This window comes from Carassius carassius, chromosome 4 (assembly GCF_963082965.1).
Source record: "Carassius carassius chromosome 4, fCarCar2.1, whole genome shotgun sequence".
Taxonomy (NCBI): Eukaryota; Metazoa; Chordata; class Actinopteri; order Cypriniformes; family Cyprinidae; genus Carassius; species Carassius carassius.
In genome coordinates this window covers 21,575,385-21,595,127 of record NC_081758.1, presented here as the reverse complement: position 1 = coordinate 21,595,127, position 19,743 = coordinate 21,575,385, and the positions used below count along the sequence as shown (strand labels likewise).

The 19,743-nt window shown below is 37.8% G+C and overlaps 2 protein-coding genes across 2 annotated transcripts; one reads left to right on the top strand and one right to left on the bottom strand.

The window, feature by feature from the left end:
* Positions 1–1,355: 1,355 nt before the first annotated feature.
* LOC132139492 (transitional endoplasmic reticulum ATPase-like) lies at positions 1,356–12,978 on the top strand. Its single transcript, XM_059547873.1, has 17 exons — positions 1,356–1,511; positions 3,032–3,143; positions 4,663–4,835; positions 5,011–5,153; positions 7,473–7,603; positions 7,709–7,840; positions 7,921–8,023; positions 8,147–8,280; positions 9,013–9,148; positions 9,251–9,363; positions 9,556–9,720; positions 9,815–9,937; positions 10,038–10,250; positions 10,450–10,758; positions 11,839–11,994; positions 12,144–12,298; positions 12,390–12,978. Exons 1-17 carry the CDS (start codon positions 1,495–1,497, stop codon positions 12,493–12,495), a joined length of 2,421 nt encoding a protein of 806 aa, XP_059403856.1. The 5' UTR covers positions 1,356–1,494; the 3' UTR covers positions 12,496–12,978.
* A 1,300-nt stretch (positions 12,979–14,278) lies between these two features.
* Positions 14,279–17,617, bottom strand: akr1a1a (aldo-keto reductase family 1, member A1a (aldehyde reductase)). Its single transcript, XM_059547872.1, has 8 exons — positions 17,497–17,617; positions 17,251–17,370; positions 17,001–17,152; positions 16,072–16,267; positions 15,652–15,851; positions 15,430–15,502; positions 14,522–14,608; positions 14,279–14,445 (listed from the first exon to the last, which is right to left on the bottom strand). The coding sequence occupies exons 1-8, from the start codon at positions 17,575–17,577 to the stop codon at positions 14,380–14,382; spliced, it is 975 nt and encodes a 324-aa protein (XP_059403855.1). The 5' UTR covers positions 17,578–17,617; the 3' UTR covers positions 14,279–14,379.
* Positions 17,618–19,743: the final 2,126 nt, after the last annotated feature.

Below are 19,743 nucleotides of genomic sequence, written 5' to 3'. Positions count from 1 at the left end.
TTTGAGATTACCTAATTTGTTGGGAAATGTGGCCTATTTGTAGTGTTGTAGTCAAGACCACCTAAACCAAGACCAAGTCAAGATCAAGAGCAAGACCAGAGTGTGTTGAAACCAAAACAAGGCCAAACCAGCACTCCTGAAATTCATTTGAAAGATCCACATTTATTGTCTGGAACATATCTAATATTTAATCAATAAATACAATTTGAAATGTTGCCAATCAAATGAAATCACTAACAACAAAATACATCTTAGCACTGCAGAGGCGGCACAGACGCTTCATCTGAACCGATACGATTACAATTGCATAAATATTGTTGAGAATTATTATATTTAAAAATACAATTTTGAATATAAAAGTATGATGGAAAAATAAACAGAATATGAATGTCAAACTAAAACCACCAGTTGGTGGCAAATCATTATTTAACAGATATGTTTAAATCAATGTAACTGACTATTGAATCAGAGTAAAAAATCAACGAATGCTGTGTGTTGCTCAGAAATGCAACAGATAGGCTACTATGGACTTTATTTGCTGAAATAGCAAAAATAATGATAATAAACAAAATTGAGTCTTAAATGTAATTCACTTAATTCTTCTTGTCTGTTTAACATTTGCATAAAATCAATATCACGTTTTGCAATCGTGCTCATATTCATGAAAATAGGTCTTGTAATACTTAATTTTATGTAATATGAAAAACAAGATCTCAAGTAATTATTATTATTTTTTTATTATTATTATTTATTATTTTTTGCAATAATATCTTCTTTTTTTTGGGGGTCATTTGTATTAATTTTGGTGAGATTTTTGACACAGTTCCCCATTAAATTCTGGCCGGACACAGCAGTATCAAAATTAACAAAATTAGAAATAAGTTATTGATTGCATTTAAAGCATTAAGTTTTATTAATTCATGTTTTTAATTTATTTAATATCGAATTAATGATGTTGACAATAATTCAGTGGTGGAAATTTAGTGACATCCCTGAAGTTGGTCTTTCTTTCTTAAAGACCGAGACAAGACTGAGTACAAATGAGGTCAAAACTGAGACGAGACCAAGACCTTCAAAAATAGACTTAAGACCGGTCCCCAACAGTATTTATTTGACGATTTAGTGGCATTTTGACACTTCAGCTCCGCTGAGTAACAATTTGATCAGACCGTCCCGAGCCAATCCAAAAGAGACAATTCACAACGCAGCAGAAAATTAACCAATCACAATTAAATGTGACTGCCACCCGGACCAGTAATACTTGCGCTTTACAACATTCGGACCGCGATTGGCCAATCAGTCAGCGCAAGAAATCGCAACATGTGCTCTGATTGGCTCTTCGTTCCATGGGCGAGGAAACTTTCCCCCCGCAGAGCTGATGTTAGCAAGCTAATCTAGTGCAGAGGCAAACAGCTAGTGTGAAGGTTGGAATCGGTTACTCAAGAGAGCTACTCATTTCTATCAAATATTTATACCTTTTTCGGGAGAAGCAATATGGCTTCGGGTGGAGAGTAAGTACAATTTTAGTTGTGTGATATGTAGTGCGATCATAGTTGTTTTTTGTTGAGTTCCACAGTTAGCTATGAAGCTAAAAGACGAACGCATCATAAACGGCGATCAATGAAAAGAGCGAGTTTATACGTTACAGGTTTCTCATCCGAGCGCACATGTAAATTGATATAATTTCGTCGTCTACACATATTAACGTTCTCATCACTCGTTAAAACTTTGGCGAGAGTTTTAAATCGCCTCCAAGTCCAAGATTAGCTGTGTTTAGCATGTAAGCTAACCGGACTGAGTCATCTCCGCTTCTGATGGAGGCTTTCGGCCCACCGGTGTCACCGGCGACCGCTCGGATGAACACAACACTCTCAAACGACCCGAATACCGCTTCATACATGTAACGTTAAACCCCTTTTATCCTCGGTAATAGTGAAACCGTGAATAATAAGCAGCAAAGCCAGTTAAAGCGTCAAACCGGCTTTGTGTAACGTAATATATAGCAGGTGATGATTATGAATCCCGTGATCTGGATATTTCAGCCATCAAACACAAAACGACTGACAAGATGTGACGTTAAAACGTTAGATATGAACTATATCAGAATCTAGAGCTTTAACAAGTAACGAGTAATAAAATAGGTGTATCTCGGCGGTTTAAGCTTCACGTCACACAGCAGCATTTGCTGTGTCATTGGCCGCTGGAGAGGGCTAACTGCTTCTAGCTCTCACATTACCCTCTGTTTCTTCATAAATCATACATCCATCCACCTGTACAATTTACGGCTACATCGCGTAACGTTACACGACGAAAATACACTTTTGTGAAGGAGTGAATTTTACAGTAAAGTTGTATGCAACGTTAAAGACCTAACTTGAAGTCCGTTAGCTGTGAGAAGGTTGTTCGCTTATTTACATACGCGCTGTTGGCCGCAGCCTATTGTTGTCGTCTGTCTAATAACCGTTTTAGTTTAGTTTTGTCCACCGTCTTTTCAGAAAACCCCTATAAACCGCTTAAATTGTTGTATCATGCGGGAACAAGTGCACGAAGGCCTTGCTCACGACCGCATCCTGACCTAAAGGCGGATCATCACGGCTTTCAGTCCAGTGTTTTGTGGAAGGCTCTAGAATAACTTGAGGTTGACAAATGTGCATATTAGCAGAAATGCACTTAGCCATCGACTCCATTGTGAAATCTTCTCTGAGCTGAACGGATATGATGTAATGCTTTTATTTCTTCTTACTATTTGGAAGTACTAATGGATCTGAAACGTAACGTATTTCACTTTCGACTGAAAGTGATACTGAAAAGAAGCAACCATCTGTCTGGTAACCACCTGTGAATTTGAACATTGTTAATACTAGGCAATAAAAGTGAATGGTGACCGAGGCTGTTATTCTGCTGAACATCTTATGTTCCACTGAGGGCCCTCAGCAGCAAACTTTCAAGGAGGGCACTTGATTACTTCAAAATATATGAAATATGTATTGTATTAAATATGTATAAAATCAAATGTTGTTTTTGTTCACAGATCCAAAAATGATGATCTTTCCACTGCCATTCTGAAGCAGAAGAGCAGGCCAAATAGGCTGATTGTTGATGAATCCATCAATGAAGACAACAGTGTTGTGTCTCTCTCTCAGGTACAGTGCTGAGTTTTTTTCAGAATGTATATAAATAGATCATCCTGTTTCACTTGTATGAGGTCTTTACAGTGGGTAGTGAAAATAATCACTCCCTATAAAATCACATTTTGTTGCTTTGCAGCCTGAAATGAAGATTTTTTTATCCAACTGTATTTACTCATGCAACTTATTACATCCAAGCGAAATATATAAACCCCAACATGTCAGAAAAAAATTAAAATAAAAAAAGTTTGTTTTCATGCTTTAATAAATATTTAAATCCAAAAGAATTGCCCGCTTTTGGCCCGACAGTGGAAACTTGGCTAATTGCACACAAAGCCATTTGACTTTCAACTCTGATCAGAAATTAGATTCATGTATTTTTTCAATCGTTGGTAGTGCAACTGAAGCAAACAATCAACAATGTGTGGTAAGGCATTGTCAATAGATCTTCGGGATAAAGTTAGAGGAGATTTTATTATTGTCTAGAAGCACAGGGAAGTCTATTATTAAGAATTGGAAGGTATTTGGTACAATCACTCCAAACTAAATGAAAGAGCAGGAGGAAGCTGGTCAGAGAGGCGACCAAGAGGTCCACAGCAACTCTGGAGCAGTTGCAGGAATTAATGACACAGAGTGGTCGCTGTTGTGTGTATGTGACAACAATATCACATTCTCCACAAATGTGGTTTGAATGCGAATGTTACAAGGAAAAAAAAAAAAACACTTCTCAAGAAAGGCCACATGCAGTCACTGCTGAGCTTTGCCGAAACACACCTTGAAGATCCTGAGGCAGATAAGACAAACATAAAAAAAATTTGTTTTTAATGCCACATTGATATGTCTGGCAGAAATCCAATACAGCTCTCCATCCAAATAACAGCATTCCTCAAGAAAAGCATGGAGGTGGTGATATCCTGTTCTGGGGCTGTTTCTCTGCAGCTGGGACTGGAGCACTTGTAAGGATAGAAGGAACAATGTGTAGGACAAAATACCATCAAATTCTTGAGGAAAATCTGCTGCTCTCTTCCAGAAAGTTGTCAGTGGGATGAATCTTTAACTTCCAAAATGACAATGACCCAAAGCACACAGCAAAACTGAGCAAACAGTGATTGAAGGAGAGAAAGATGAATGTCCTTGCATGGCCTAGTCAGAGCCCACACTTAAACCCCACTGAAAATCTGTGGAATTACTTGAAGACCGCAGTCCACAAATGCTCACCATCAAATTTAACTGAACTTGAGCAGTTCTGCAAAGAAGAGCGGGTAAATATCGCTGTTTAGAGTAACAAAATGACAAAAGGAGATGATAATTTTTCCCACTCAATTATTCCGTTTTTTTTGGTGTTGTATTTCATTTGGATGTTATAAGTTGAACTTAGAAAAGCAACTGGATAAATGCAGCTGGATAAAACAAATTATGTCAGTCTTCATTTCAGGCTACAAGCCACAAAATGTGATTATTTTAAAGGGGGTGATTTTTTTTTTATTTTCTAAACCCACTGTATGTGCCCATCATATTTTCTCTGCTCTTTTAGGCAAAGATGGATGAGCTCCAGCTCTTTAGGGGGGACACAGTGCTGTTGAAGGGCAAGAAGAGGAGGGAGACCGTTTGCATCGTGCTGTCCGATGACACCTGCTCTGATGAAAAGGTGCGCATGAACAGGGTGGTCCGCAACAACCTCAGAGTGCGCCTTGGTGATGTCATCAGGTAAGACTGTTTTCCGTTTAAGCTTTCATTACATATGTGCAGACTGAAAAATCCTGGGAGTATTGTCAGCAGTTTTAGAGTTTTCATTGACAGGATTATAATACTTAGTATTTTAAAAATGTACCTCTGAATATAAATGTTGGATCATTTATTTGTTGCTCTTTCTGGTTTTCAGTATTCAGCCATGTCCGGATGTGAAGTATGGAAAGCGCATTCATGTTCTACCCATCGATGACACAGTGGAGGGCATCACTGGCAACCTGTTTGAGGTCTATCTTAAACCTTACTTCTTGGAGGCTTACCGGCCAATCCGTAAAGGTAAATATATTTATTAATTTTATTTATATATATATATATATATATATATGTGTGTGTATATGTGTATGTATGTGGGTGTGTATGTATGTGTATTTTTCATTTAATGTATTTATACTACTGTCAAAGTTTAGGGTCAGTGATTTTATTTATTTTATTATAATTTTTTGTTTTGGAAAACATTTATTCTGAAAGGAATAGATCAAGTGACAGTAGACCTTGTTATAAAATACTTCCATTTTATTAATGGTTGGGGAAAGTTCAGCTTTATCAAAGGTATAAATACATTTTAAAATGTATTAATCAAAGTTATTTTAAATGGAAGTATTTTCAAATATTATTGTTACTGTATTGATCAAATAAATTCAGCCTTTGTGAGTGTAAGAGACTTCTTAAAAAAAAAATATATATATACAACCCGAATTCCGGAAAAGTTGGGACGTTTTTTAAATTAATAAAATGAAAACTAAAGGAATTTCAAATCACATGAGCCAATATTTTATTCACAATAGAACATAGATAACGTAGCAAATGTTTAAACTGAGAAATTTTACACTTTTATCCACTTAATTAGCTCATTTAAAATTTAATGCCTGCTACAGGTCTCAAAAAAGTTGGCACGGGGGCAACAAATGGCTAAAAAAGCAAGCAGTTTTGAAAAGATTCAGCTGGGAGAACATCTAGTGATTAATTAAGTTAATTGATATCAGGTCTGTAACATGATTAGCTATAAAAGCTTTGTCTTAGAGAAGCAGAGTCTCTCAGAAGTAAAGATGGGCAGAGGCTCTCCAATCTGTGAAAGACTGCGTAAAAAAATTGTGGAAAACTTTAAAAACAATGTTCCTCAACGTCAAATTGCAAAAGCTTTGCAAATCTCATCATCTACAGTGCATAACATCATCAAAAGATTCAGAGAAACTGGAGAAATCTCTGTGCGTAAGGGACAAGGCCGGAGACCTTTATTGGATGCCCGTGGTCTTCGGGCTCTCAGACGACACAGCATCACTCATCGGCATGATTGTGTCAATGACATTACTAAATGGGCCCAGGAATACTTTCAGAAACCACTGTCGGTAAACACAATCCGCCTTGCCATCAGCAGATGCCAACTAAAGCTCTATCATGCAAAAAGGAAGCCATATGTGAACATGGTCCAGAAGCGCCGTCGTGTCCTGTGGGCCAAGGCTCATTTAAAATGGACTATTTCAAAGTGGAATAGTGTTTTATGGTCAGACAAGTCCAAATTTGACATTCTTGTTGAAAATCACGGACGCCGTGTCCTCCGGGCTAAAGAGGAGGGAGACCTTCCAGCATGTTATCAGCGTTCAGTTCAAAAGCCAGCATCTCTGATGGTATGGGGGTGCATAAGTGCATACGGTATGGGCAGCTTGCATGTTTTGGAAGCCTCTGTGAATGCTGAAAGGTATATAAAGGTTTTAGAGCAACATATGCTTCCCTCCAAACAACGTCTATTTAAGGGAAGGCCTTGTTTATTTCAGCAGGACAATGCAAAACCACATACTGCAGCTTTAACAACAGCATGGCTTCGTCGTAGAAGAGTCCGGGTGCTAACCTGGCCTGCCTGCAGTCCAGATCTTTCACCTATAGAGAACATTTGGCACATCATTAAACGAAAAATACGTCAAAGACGACCACGAACTCTTCAGCAGCTGGAAATCTATTTAAGGCAAGAATGGGACCAAATTCCTCCAGCAACTCATAGCCTCAATGCCCAGACGTCTTCAAACTGTTTTGAAAAGAAAAGGAGATGCTACACCATGGTAAACATGCCCCGTCCCAACTATTTTGAGACCTGTAGCAGAAATCAAAATTGAAATGAGCTCATTTTGTGCATAAAATTGTAAACTTTCTCAGTTTAAACATTTGCTATGTTATCTATGTTCTATTGTGAATAAAATATTGGCTCATGTGATATGAAAGTCTTTTAGTTTTCATTTTATTAAAATTTAAAAAACGTCCCAACTTTTCCGGAATTCGGGTTGTGTGTGTGTGTATATATATATATATATATATATATATATATATAATACATTTGATTTTATATGCAGTACTGTCTGTCTCTCCTTGTAATTTTCAGTGCTTCTGTGGAATCAGGTTCACGATGCTTGGCATGAAGTCTGCTTTGTCACCTGATAGATTTGATTTGAAATCTGTCGTGCATGTGAATTTTGGACAGCTGTACTTTAAAAGCCCTAGTAAAAGTTTGTGGTTTGTCTAAGAGCCCATGAACTGCAGTTGGTGTATAAAACAAACTTTAAGTGCTTTGATATTAACAAATTTGGTTTGGCTTTATTTCCGTAGGTGATATTTTCCTGGTCAGAGGAGGCATGCGTGCTGTGGAGTTCAAAGTGGTGGAGACCGACCCCAGCCCGTACTGTATTGTGGCCCCAGACACAGTGATCCACTGTGAGGGGGAACCCATCAAGAGAGAGGTCCGTAGCCTGACACGTTTCTAATTTTGTCACTATTTTAAAATGGACCATGTTTAGGAAGGGTAGATGAAGTGTATGTGATTGTATCTGCACACCTGTTTGCAGGATGAGGAAGAGTCTCTTAATGAGGTGGGTTATGATGACATTGGAGGGGTAAGGAAACAGCTAGCCCAAATCAAAGAAATGGTGGAGCTGCCTCTGAGACACCCAGGTCTCTTCAAGGCTATTGGAGTGAAGGTAATTATCTACGCTATGAGACTTGCACACTTTAGGTTTATGAGTTCGCAGTCTGAGGTTCAAATAATTTCTTGTTTTAGCCTCCCCGTGGTATTCTGCTTTATGGACCTCCTGGAACTGGAAAGACACTCATCGCTCGTGCTGTGGCTAATGAAACTGGAGCGTTCTTCTTCCTAATCAATGGTGTGGATTACAGCACAAAATATAAATATGGCTCAATTGGTTTTCTTTAATGGCTACTTGTGTGTTTATTTATTTTTAAACGCTAAGCACATTTTGAAGTCTTGACGTTTTTAATGATCCCAGGCCCTGAGATCATGAGTAAACTGGCAGGTGAATCTGAGAGCAATTTGCGCAAGGCTTTTGAGGAAGCAGAGAAGAATGCACCAGCCATCATCTTTATTGATGAACTCGATGCCATTGCACCAAAGCGAGAGAAGGTAAGATTTCAGCTGGTGTTCAGAGGCAGAAATTTTTGTCATTACAGAAGCTATCGCAGCAGTTGCTTTGCACAAATAATCATCACTTTTTAACTAATTAATTATGCTTATGATTTAATTTGTAGCTTTTTGTGTGGGACATTATTCTAAGAACTTAAGTTACAATTTTTTTATCCCCGCCCCCTGCTCTCACGGTGTGAAAGACAACAATAAAACACTGACAAGAGCACAGCGTCTTAACTAAAACTAAAGTCACTTATGTTAATTCAAATAAAGTAAAAAAAAAAAAACATTTTAATGGCACCTTGGCTACTAACTGGAATAAAAAGTACAAACATTGTGAAAGGAAATGTCTTGCTAACAAAAAAAAAAAATACAAAGTTACTAAAACTAGAAAAGTGAATGAAAATCTAGAAATAAAGGCTAATTCAGAATAATAGTTGCTCTTGTGATCACCTCGACTGGTTTAATCCTGAACATTCTACTTTAACTAGAATCCAGTAGAATAACTTGAATGTTACACTGGACATTATTAGCAGCTTGTACTACGAGAATGTTTTTAACCAAACTGTGCCATAATGTACTTTTATTTTAATTGAATATTTAAATAATTCAAAGTGCTTGCTCAATTTTAAATGTTATTAAAAAGAAACCTTGAATTCCCCATCTTTATAGCAATATGTTGTCTGAGATGTATGTATTTCACTAAATGGTTCTCATCTCTTTTATCAGACTCATGGTGAGGTGGAAAGGCGCATTGTGTCTCAGCTGCTTACTCTGATGGACGGACTGAAGCAAAGGGCTCATGTCATCGTCATGGCAGCCACTAACAGACCCAACAGCATTGACCCAGCTCTCAGGCGATTCGGTGAGATCTCTTTGTTCCAGTGTTGCTTTATAAAGAGACCTGACTTTTTTGCAAAGACGTTTTAAGTTGATGTTCGGGCTGCTTTCTGATTCTTCATTTCAGGGCGCTTTGACAGAGAGGTGGACATCGGTATTCCAGATGCTACTGGAAGACTTGAGATACTTCAGATCCACACCAAGAACATGAAGCTTGCAGATGATGTTGATCTGGAGCAGGTGTGTTTCAGAGAATGGCAGAACATTCAGTGATGATTCACTTTCATTTAATCTGGGTCTCCTTACTCAGGCACAAGCAGAAATGTCATGCCCGTTTAATTCTGCTCCCTCAGATTTTTGAGTCATTTTAAATGCATCCCTCCAAAATAATGCATTTTCATATCTCAATTATGTTCCACCATTTGCCTTAAGGTGGCAAATGAGACCCATGGCCACGTGGGTGCTGATCTGGCTGCCCTTTGCTCGGAGGCTGCCCTGCAAGCCATCAGAAAGAAAATGGACCTCATTGATCTGGAGGATGAGACCATTGATGCTGAGGTTATGAACTCCCTGGCTGTGACGATGGATGACTTCAAGGTGAGGATCTTTATCTCAGTTACTCTCAACCATCTGAATGGAAATTGCATTCAGAAACTTGAGGCATTGATCGTCACCATCTTCTACCTAACAGTGGGCTCTTAGCCAGAGCAACCCCTCTGCCCTGAGAGAGACAATTGTTGAAGTGCCCAACATCTCCTGGGAGGATATTGGTGGCCTCGATGATGTCAAGAGAGAGCTGCAGGAGCTGGTGCAGGTACGAAGCGCACAAGTCTTGTTCTGTATTTCTGACAACAACAGCTACATTTTAAAACTGCTTCTGACACATCCTCACCAATATTTTCTGTACTTTTTAGTACCCAGTGGAACATCCAGACAAATTCCTTAAGTTTGGCATGACCCCATCCAAGGGTGTGCTGTTCTATGGACCACCAGGCTGTGGTAAAACTCTGTTGGCCAAGGCCATTGCCAATGAGTGCCAGGCCAACTTCATCTCAATCAAGGGCCCAGAACTGCTTACTATGTGGTTTGGAGAATCAGAGGCTAATGTCCGTGAGATCTTTGACAAGGTATGTCATTTTGTGTTGTCTGCCAGGGAGTTTCTGACTCAGTACCGTTTATTACATTTTCAATGTGTATTAAGAAAAATTATGCTTTTCAGTGGCTATAGGTCTACTGATCTTGTTTTATTCTTGCAGCAACTATAAATGGCATGTAAATGAAGGATCCAATTAAAAATTGTCCTGCTGTCTCATTGTCGTCCTCCAGGCTCGTCAAGCTGCTCCTTGTGTGCTCTTCTTTGACGAATTGGACTCCATTGCTAAGGCTCGTGGAGGAAATGTTGGTGACGGTGGCGGCGCTGCTGACAGAGTCATTAACCAGATTCTCACAGAAATGGATGGTATGTCCAGCAAGAAGAACGTCTTCATCATTGGGGCCACCAACAGACCAGACATCATTGACCCTGCCATCCTCAGGCCTGGCCGACTGGACCAGCTCATCTACATCCCACTGCCTGATGAGAAGTCTCGCATGTCCATTCTCAAAGCTAACCTCAGGAAGTCTCCAATCTCAAAGGTCATAGTGAATGTTTTTTTTTTTTGTGTGTTCTTTTTTTAAAATTGTTTTTATTTAAATAGTGGGTAACACTTTACAATAAGGTTTCATCAGTCAGAACAAACAATTAACAATACATTTATTACAGTATTTCTTTAATGTAAATAGTCTTTCATTGATAGTTTGTTCATTCTCAGTGCATTCATTTTAACAAGTAGGGCTGCCCGATTAATCAAAATTAAATCACAAAGGCGATAAATCATGATTAGGCAGAAGCTGCAATTGTCATGTGTATCTTTCAGTGAAGAACGGTTCTGTGATCAGAAGGCCAGAGGCCGCTCTCGCGCTGAAAATTAAAATGCGCCTCACTGAAGAAACCCAGGAAATGCCTCTAGCTGTAGCTGAATAAACAATATATGGTTTCAGAGTTCTTATTATAATTTTTATTTTAATAAAGTATATAATAATGCAATGCTAATCAACATAGTTTTTATCACTGCTTAGAATATTATGAAATGTGTTGCGTGACTTCTGTAGAAGAAGCCACATCATCTCACGGGATGATTTATATCAAACACTTGACCGAAGTGGGTTTAGAGTAAAAACAATTTGTGATTTTCACCTGCTTTCAGATGGAACGGTATTTACTAAACCGAGCCGTAGTTCTCTGACAAGCTACGCAGAATCGCGTTCATAATCGCAGAACGATTTCTTTGTTTTCATTTCATTATATTGTCTGTGCTTTTATGAACGCGATTTTGTGTAGCTTCTCAGAGAACTACGGCTCTGTGCAGTACATGCCGCTCCATCTGAAAGCAGGTGATTGAGATTTACTACTAATCACAGAACTGGCTTTACTAACGTTAAGATTCGCATGATTATCGCATTCAATTAATCGTGATGCCCCATTAACAAGCAACTTTTGATTTTAATAATCAATTAGTAAACATTTGTAACATTGGTTATATTAATATTTTTAAAATTAATAAATACTGTAGAAGTATTGTTCATTCTTGGATCATGTTAACTAAAGAACCTTATTGTAAAGTGTTACCAAATATTTTTTAATTATTGGGTATTAATGTATTCCTTTTTGTGTAGGACGTGGACCTGGACTACTTGGCCAAGATGACCAATGGCTTCTCCGGTGCTGACTTGACTGAGATCTGTCAGAGAGCCTGTAAACTGGCCATCCGTGAGTCCATTGAGAATGAAATCAGACGGGAACGTGAGAGGCAGACCAACCCTTCTGCAATGGTGAGATTTCATTCTTTTAAGTGCTTCCTTTCCAAAGTTGGGCAAATTAAAATCTATTTAAGTGCAGTCCTAAATACAAAGTTGTGATGCATTTAAAACTGGCATGATAGTCTGGATTTTGTAACATGTTGGTGGATTTGTCTATTCAGGAGGTGGAGGAGGATGACCCTGTGCCTGAGATTAGAAAGGACCATTTTGAGGAAGCCATGCGCTTTGCCCGCCGCTCTGTCAGTGATAACGACATACGCAAATACGAGATGTTCGCACAGACCCTGCAACAAAGCAGAGGCTTTGGCAGTTTCAGGTGAGAACTTAAATCATGTTTAGTGGTAGCTTTTTATTTGGTTTGCTCTTGGAATAAAATGTGTATTTATTTTTATATTTTGAAAAAAAAGATTCCCATCCAGTAACCAAGGAGGAAGTGGACCAAGTCAGGGCTCTTCTGGTGGCGGCGGAGGCCCCATCTTCAATGAGGACAACGATGATGATCTTTATGGATAAATGTGACCACATGGCAGACCCTCACAGGCCACTCTTCATACAGGCCGCCATGTACAAAAGACAAAAAATTAAAAATTCCACATTTTTAGGACTGTGCTTTTTGTTTACTATTTTCCGCTTCTCCTCTCATGTCCTTTCCCCCTGTTTTTTATTCGCCTCGTTCTTCTGTCCACCCCCCTCTGTTGAGAAAAGCATGTAGCTGCTTGTTTTGCTCTGGTCTGTGAAAGGATGATTTCTGAGAACTTTGATCTTAACATTCTGTGGGTGGGGGTGAATTTCAGGTGAACAGCATACACGATAGTGATTTCATTAACTTTTCACAAGCTATATGAGCAGCTTTAGTGGTGGGGTTTAATGCTAGGCTGTTGAAAGGTTTAAAAAAAAAAAGAAAAGAAAAAACATAATTGCTAATGACTTCATTTTTTTATGAATGTAGCATATAATGTACAAGTTTGAAAAATGTTAAATAAAATTCACAAAATGGACCTAGAGTTGTTTAATTTGTAGATGTTTGGCATCTGTGAAAGTACAGCTTATGATGGCTTTAAGTGATTATGCCTTTAAAAACTGATTGAGTGTTTAGTAATTAAAAAAAAATTTTTTTTAAACATGATCTACCTCTTCTAGGTCAAAGATAATGTAATTCAATAGGTTTTTTTTTCTTTTTTATTCTTAAAGCATCAATTTTTATTTTGGGCTCAAAGCTTTATTGGCCAAAAAAATATATATATATTTAACTTTTTTTGATCCTGACACAAAATGACCATCTAACATTAATGGACTAATCATATCAGCAGCACATGTGAAAGTGTGAATGAGTAATTGTCAGGTTAATCACTATCATACTAATTAGATTGTAAGAGCAGACTGATTGCTATGAAAGGAGGGAAGAAGCTCTTCCAATCATTGTGTTCTTGTTAGCAATGTTTACCTCCAAAGAAACATGCATTTTTCCAAGAAAAATGTCAATGACAGACTGAAATTCTGCAGGAAGTAAAAGGACAGCAGAAGACTGGTGCAAAGTTATTTTCTCTGATCTGGAAAATCAATTGTTCGGAGAAGAAAAGGTGAATACTACCGTGAGTTCTGTGACATGCCAAAAGGATATCCTGAGACATCCATGTGTGGGGTTGCTTTTTAACCAAGAGAGTCGGCTTTCTCATAATTTTGCCCAAAAACACTGCCACGAATAAAGAATGGTATCAAAAGTCATGCAAGAGTGACTTCTTCCAACAATCCATGAGCAATTTGGTGATAATCAGATTTTTCCAGCATGATGGAGCACAATGTCATAAAGCAAAAGTGATAAAGTGACTCGAAGATCATTACAATTAAATTTTGGATCCTTGGCCAGGCAACTCCCCAGATCTCAATCCCACAGAGAACCTGTGGTCAGTCCTCAAAAGTCGAGTGGACAAGCAGAAGACGACAAATTGTGATCAACTCCGAGAACTAATAAGGCAAGAAAGGATCGCCATCAGTCAGGATTTAGCCCAGAATCTAATATCAAGCATGCCAGAGCGAACTGCAGAGGTTATGAAGAACAAAGGTCAATACTGTAAATACTGACTCATATCTTTCCAATAAAAACCTTAAAAACATGTTTTTCAGTATACCATAGAAAAATAATCTACAAATACTGAAGCAGCAAACTTTGCAAAACACTGCCAAAATGGCCATGACAGTATATATTATATCTTCGTCTGTGTTTGATTTTGTCATGTGTGTAACATCCTCTAGATGGGGTCACCATAAAAATTATAAGAAAACAAAGACTTAAACATTTTGTTTATTTATTTTTTATTATTTATTTAAATGAGTAAGTTGGATATTAAAGACATGTCTTCTTCAGTTCTAAGAGGTTTGAACCTCTTTTGCACTTTATCAATACGGATCATTGAAAGGAAAATGGGGGTGCTTTGCATCTCTCCAGACCTTTTGTCCATCTATCTGTGGAGTGACAAAAAACATTTCAGCCACAATAGACATTTCAAAACAGTAACATACAGTAACTACTCATACTCACTATTATAGTTGGAATGATAAGCCTCTCATTCTTGTTGAAGGATTCAATCACCCTCATATCTTCTTCAGTCAATTTAAAATCAAACACCTGTGTGCAAAGGTGAGCAATGATTATATTTACATAATCTTCACTGCAACTCCTAAATCTAATTGAATCAATATGTAAAAAAACATATGTGAAAAAACATATTTGTGTGTGTATATATATATATATATATATATATGTTGGATGTCAAATGTCATTGGTTCTCATGTCTCTTCATGTCTCGATCACAAAGCACACATATGAGATTTAACAGTTAAAATAGAGTGAAATATATTCATTAAATATTGACCTAAATTTATTTGGAAAAAGATTTAATTTCTGGGGGAAACTCCCCCCCTCTGTCCTCATTACAGCTCTTGTCCTCCAGGTGTCTCTGTATGTCTTCTGTTGACATTCTGAACAAGCATTAACGATGATTAACCTTTCTTAGACCCCTCCAGGCATTATTTAAATCATAATGTGGTTACACAAAGGCTCAGAGGTTAAATAACCTGCCAAAGCATTGTAGTTGAGATGCAGGAGCTCAGGTGCATATGCTGAAATGATGAGTCTTGGAGGATGAATAAAGTTTTAAAGCATATGTGTGGAAATTCTCTCGCAAGCATGTCCAATGGATTCAGAAAAATAATGATTTGCTTATAAACAGGTTTCCTGGAAAAACAGAGCAGCCCCACACTCATGCTATTGGTTGAGTCACAGTTGAGCATCACCAGCCAATCACAAATCAATATTTTACCGGCAAAGAGTCAGTGTTAACACTTTTTAGGAATGTCAACCTCTTACAGTTGTCTATGGACAGTAAGATAAAATGAGAAAGCATTTTAACCTTGAAATAATTAGTTTAAAGTCTTTTTCCAACCTACCTCAATGTTCTGTTTGATCCTGGATGAAGTGACGCTTTTGGGGATGCAAATGACACCTCTTTGTATGTGCCATCTATGACACAAAACCAATCCAGAAGTGTGTAATGAACATGGTCATGCACTCAAAAATCACACTAGACATAAAACTTAGTAAGAGGAAAGAAGGAATCCATACTCGGCCGTCAATGTGGACCTATTCCTAAATCTTCTGACCATCCTCACCTGATGATGACCTGAGCAGGGGTCTTGTTATAGCACTTGGCCAAACCAACCACCCTTGGATCATCCAGCAGATGTGCTTCTCCAGGTGTAACCCATGGGCGATCAGGAGAACCCAGAGGACTGTAGGCTGTTACTGCCAGCCCTCGACGCCAACAGTGAGAGACCAGCTGAGTCTGAACCAGGTATGGATGGCACTCTACCTGAAAATATTTTGGAAAGAAACAACTTTTAGTTTAATAGTTCATGTTTTTACATTTATTCATTCAAATAAACAAAACAACAGAACAGTTAATGATGCTAGGTTTGATAAACGACCGCATAGGTAAAGTTGTTGTGCAGTGGTACCATTAGTTGTTAATGCCAAATTAACCCAAGGACTAGTCCAATCTTACGGTCTTTGCATTTATCACTCTTGCATACCTGGTTGACCACTGGCTTGTGTTTGGCAATGCTGAGAATGTCATCAATCTGTCTGGCATTGAAGTTTGACAAGCCAATGGCTTTTACCAGGCCTTGGTCAATCAGCTTCTCCATGGCTGCCCATGTGTCTCTATAGTGAGTGTTATCATACCGAACAGTGCCATCAGGTCGCCTGGGCATCAGCTCATCTCCTCTCCTGGAAGTATTTAAAACACATCAGTTTTGCATTTTCAAACCATTCATTCAGCTAAAATGATGCCCACATTTGGTCCCATAAGACACCTGTACACAATGAAACTGTTTACACTGTACATTGTTTACATCGAAACTTGCACCTCAATAATGTATTTAATCCAGTTGAGCCTATTCTTTTCAAATACACTACTGTTCAAAAGTTTGGGGTCAGTAAGATTTTTTTTTATCACTGAAAACACAATTGTGTTAATACTTTTATTCGGCAAGGACATAAAATGAATCAAAAGTGGCAGAGTTACAAAAGATTTGTATTTTTTGTTTTAAATGCTGTTCTTTTGAACTAATCAAAGAATCCTGATACAAATTTGTCTAGGTTTCCACAAAAATATGAAGCAGCACAACTGTTTTCAGTGATAATAACAAGAAATGTTTCTTGAGCGGCAAATCAGTATACTGCATCAGAATGATTTTTGAAGGATCATGTGACACTGAAGACTGGAGTAATGATGCTGAAAATTCAGCTCTGCATCACAGAAACAAACTACATTTTAAAATATATTCAAATAGAAAACAGTTATTTTATATGGAAATATTTCATAATATTAAGTTTTTCTTTTCTTTTTTCTTTTTTTTTTTTTAATTATGCAGCCTTGATAAGCATGAGTCTTCTTACAAAAACATTCAAAGAAGAGTATGTTGGTGAAAGAGCTAGATATGGAAACACAAAGACTTACTCAAAGGCCATTGGCCAGTGCATGAGATACAGGTCCAGATAACTGAGCCTCAGATCTGACAAAGACTTTTTGCAGGCCTCCTCCACATCATCTGGATGGTGCTTGGTGTTCCACAACTTGGAGGTAACAAAAATGTCTTCTCGTCTCAGAGGCTATATGGTAGTTGTAAATAGTACAAATTTCATGTGTGTGAAGTATTTATATTTAAATGTGTTGGATGCATTACATGTATAGTTTTATCTGCAGGTACCTTTCCTTCTCCAAGTCGTTCACTCAGGGCCTGTCCGACCTCTGGCTCATTGCTGTAAGCTGCTGCACAGTCAATGTGTCTGTAGTCACAGTCTAAAGCTGCTAGTACAGCCTGCTTCACCTACAGTAAGACAGCTCTGCCACAATTAATAAATAAACTAATAAACATACAGAGATAAGAAGATACATTGCATACTGTACAGTACAATTTGGGGCTTTTTAGCAGCTTGAGTATAGTTTGTCTGACCTGTCCTGGGGCACTTTTCCATGTCCCTAAGCCCACCGCTGGGATCTGCTGGCCCGTGGAGAGAGTGATTGTTGCTGTCATGGTTTCATTTAGTTTTCACGTTTTCCTTAAAAAAAAAAACATCACATCAAAGTATTGTGTTAATTCTTCTGTATTTTCATTCAACTTGCTGTCTAAGCAAATAGCAAAATAAGCTATTTGTGGTGTAATTCTAGTTTAAGCACTATTCAAATTAAAAAATGTCACATCAGTCAACATAAAAATAGTATTACAAAACCATGTATGATCATATAACAGTGCAGTGATCTTCAGTCTTCCTGTTCTTTTCCAGAGGTTTTCTAACATTTGCCTTGAATTAAACTGATAATTTTCAGTCTTAATTTCTTTAAAAAATAGAATCACTGTATATTAAACATCATAAGATGAAAAGAATACAGACAATATTTTGCTGAAGCTTGCAAACCCACAGAATGCATGATTTAGTTCATACCTTACCTCTGATAATGCTCCTGTATGCAGAATCAGACTGACAGCTACTGAGCTTTTATACACAGAGGTCAAAGTCTTTGTTTACTAATTTCCTAAAAGGCTGAACATTAACCAAAACCATCCACGCAGCTACAGCTATCTGAGGAAAATCATATGACAAGAGCATTCAAATATTTTTATTTTATTTAATCATGCTTAACAGTATTGTTGTCATCACTTGTCAGTGTGGCTTTGGGGGGATTGGAGATAATGGTATCTGTTTATTCGGGATGTGCTAACAATGGAGCATTATATCACAACAGTTTAGAGTCTGTCACATTCTCACATGCTCAGATTTAGCGCTCTCAGCTGTTACGGCCCTCCTGCTGGACAGATATAGGGGCAGCGTATTATTACTGTCCGTCTCACAACTGTTCCAAGTGTTATGACCTGGCAGCGAGCTTGGCTCAAGGTCCTTTCCACTTCCTTTATGTGGTCAGACCAAATGACTTAGTCACCTCAAAGAGGGGGAAAAACCCTGCAAAGCTCTGAAGAACATTCTGGATCAGGGAGTCACTGGCAGTCAAATATCATCAATGGCTCATTTTAAAGTGAGGGTGCTCTCAGAACGTTTGTAATATACATTCTGTGAGTAGTGTATTTATTGTTACACCTCATTGGGTATGTGGCAATGGGAGAGAAAAATCATAAACTATTATTGTTACTGATATTTTTGTCATTGATGTGCAAATCTGTAAATCAGATCATTTTTATAGACATCTATTCCATGCCAGTGTTGTACTGGATGCAAACTTGAAACTACAGTGTTTGTATTTATAGGATGTGCTTTAGTTTTTAGACACATTGACAAAATACCAGCAGAATGCCTAAACACTTAATTTAATTTACCTTTTTTCTATATGAATATGTATTCTGGTGTTAAACAGTGAGGGCTATAATTCTCATGGGTGAGAGCATGCTAAAGAATGAACGAGGCAGCAACACTTCTGGAGAGCACAAACAAAAATAAACACATATTTAGTTAAGGAAATGCCCGATGGGTGTTACAAAAAGTTCAAAAGGGTAAAATGTTTCTTATACACTGTAAGGGGCAACACAAACCCTTCCTTCTATTTCTAAATCATGCCTTTGGAATTGTAAGGTTCTGTCTGCATTCCGAGTAGTTTTGAGATATTGAACTTCAAAGTTTAAGCAATTCCATTCAGCTGTGAAAATAGAACCAAACTGTTTTTTTAAATAAAAAGTCCTATAATGTTAACATAAAAAAAAAATCATAAACATAATGTAAATATGCTGTCACAGAATAAGAATATGTGAATAACTCAATTTTGACAAAAATGTCAGCTAGAACCTTATAATTCAAGGAAGGACGAAATATTAATGACACTAATCTGAATATTGGAGGCCATGTTTCCCCCTGAATGTCTGGTGGTTACAGACCTGCTCTCCGTTTCAGCTCAGAAAACGGAGTATATTCAGACTTCAAAGCTGTTTTTCCTCTCAGTGACTAATTATTGAATTATTTCAATTGATTTCTATTTTTGGATTTTGATGTTTAAAAATCACAGTCGATCAGTTTTTTGGGATCGATATTTCCTTTGTTAAAGCTGATGAATACAGTCTTGTCGTCTGATTTTTGGAGGTTAATGTATCTTATACAGTGATAAGATGCAAAGTGTCTTGGGGTCAGTTCGTAGTCAGCTCATTTCCATGCACAGTATGAACTCCATAGAAAACTTATTTATATAAATTATTGAT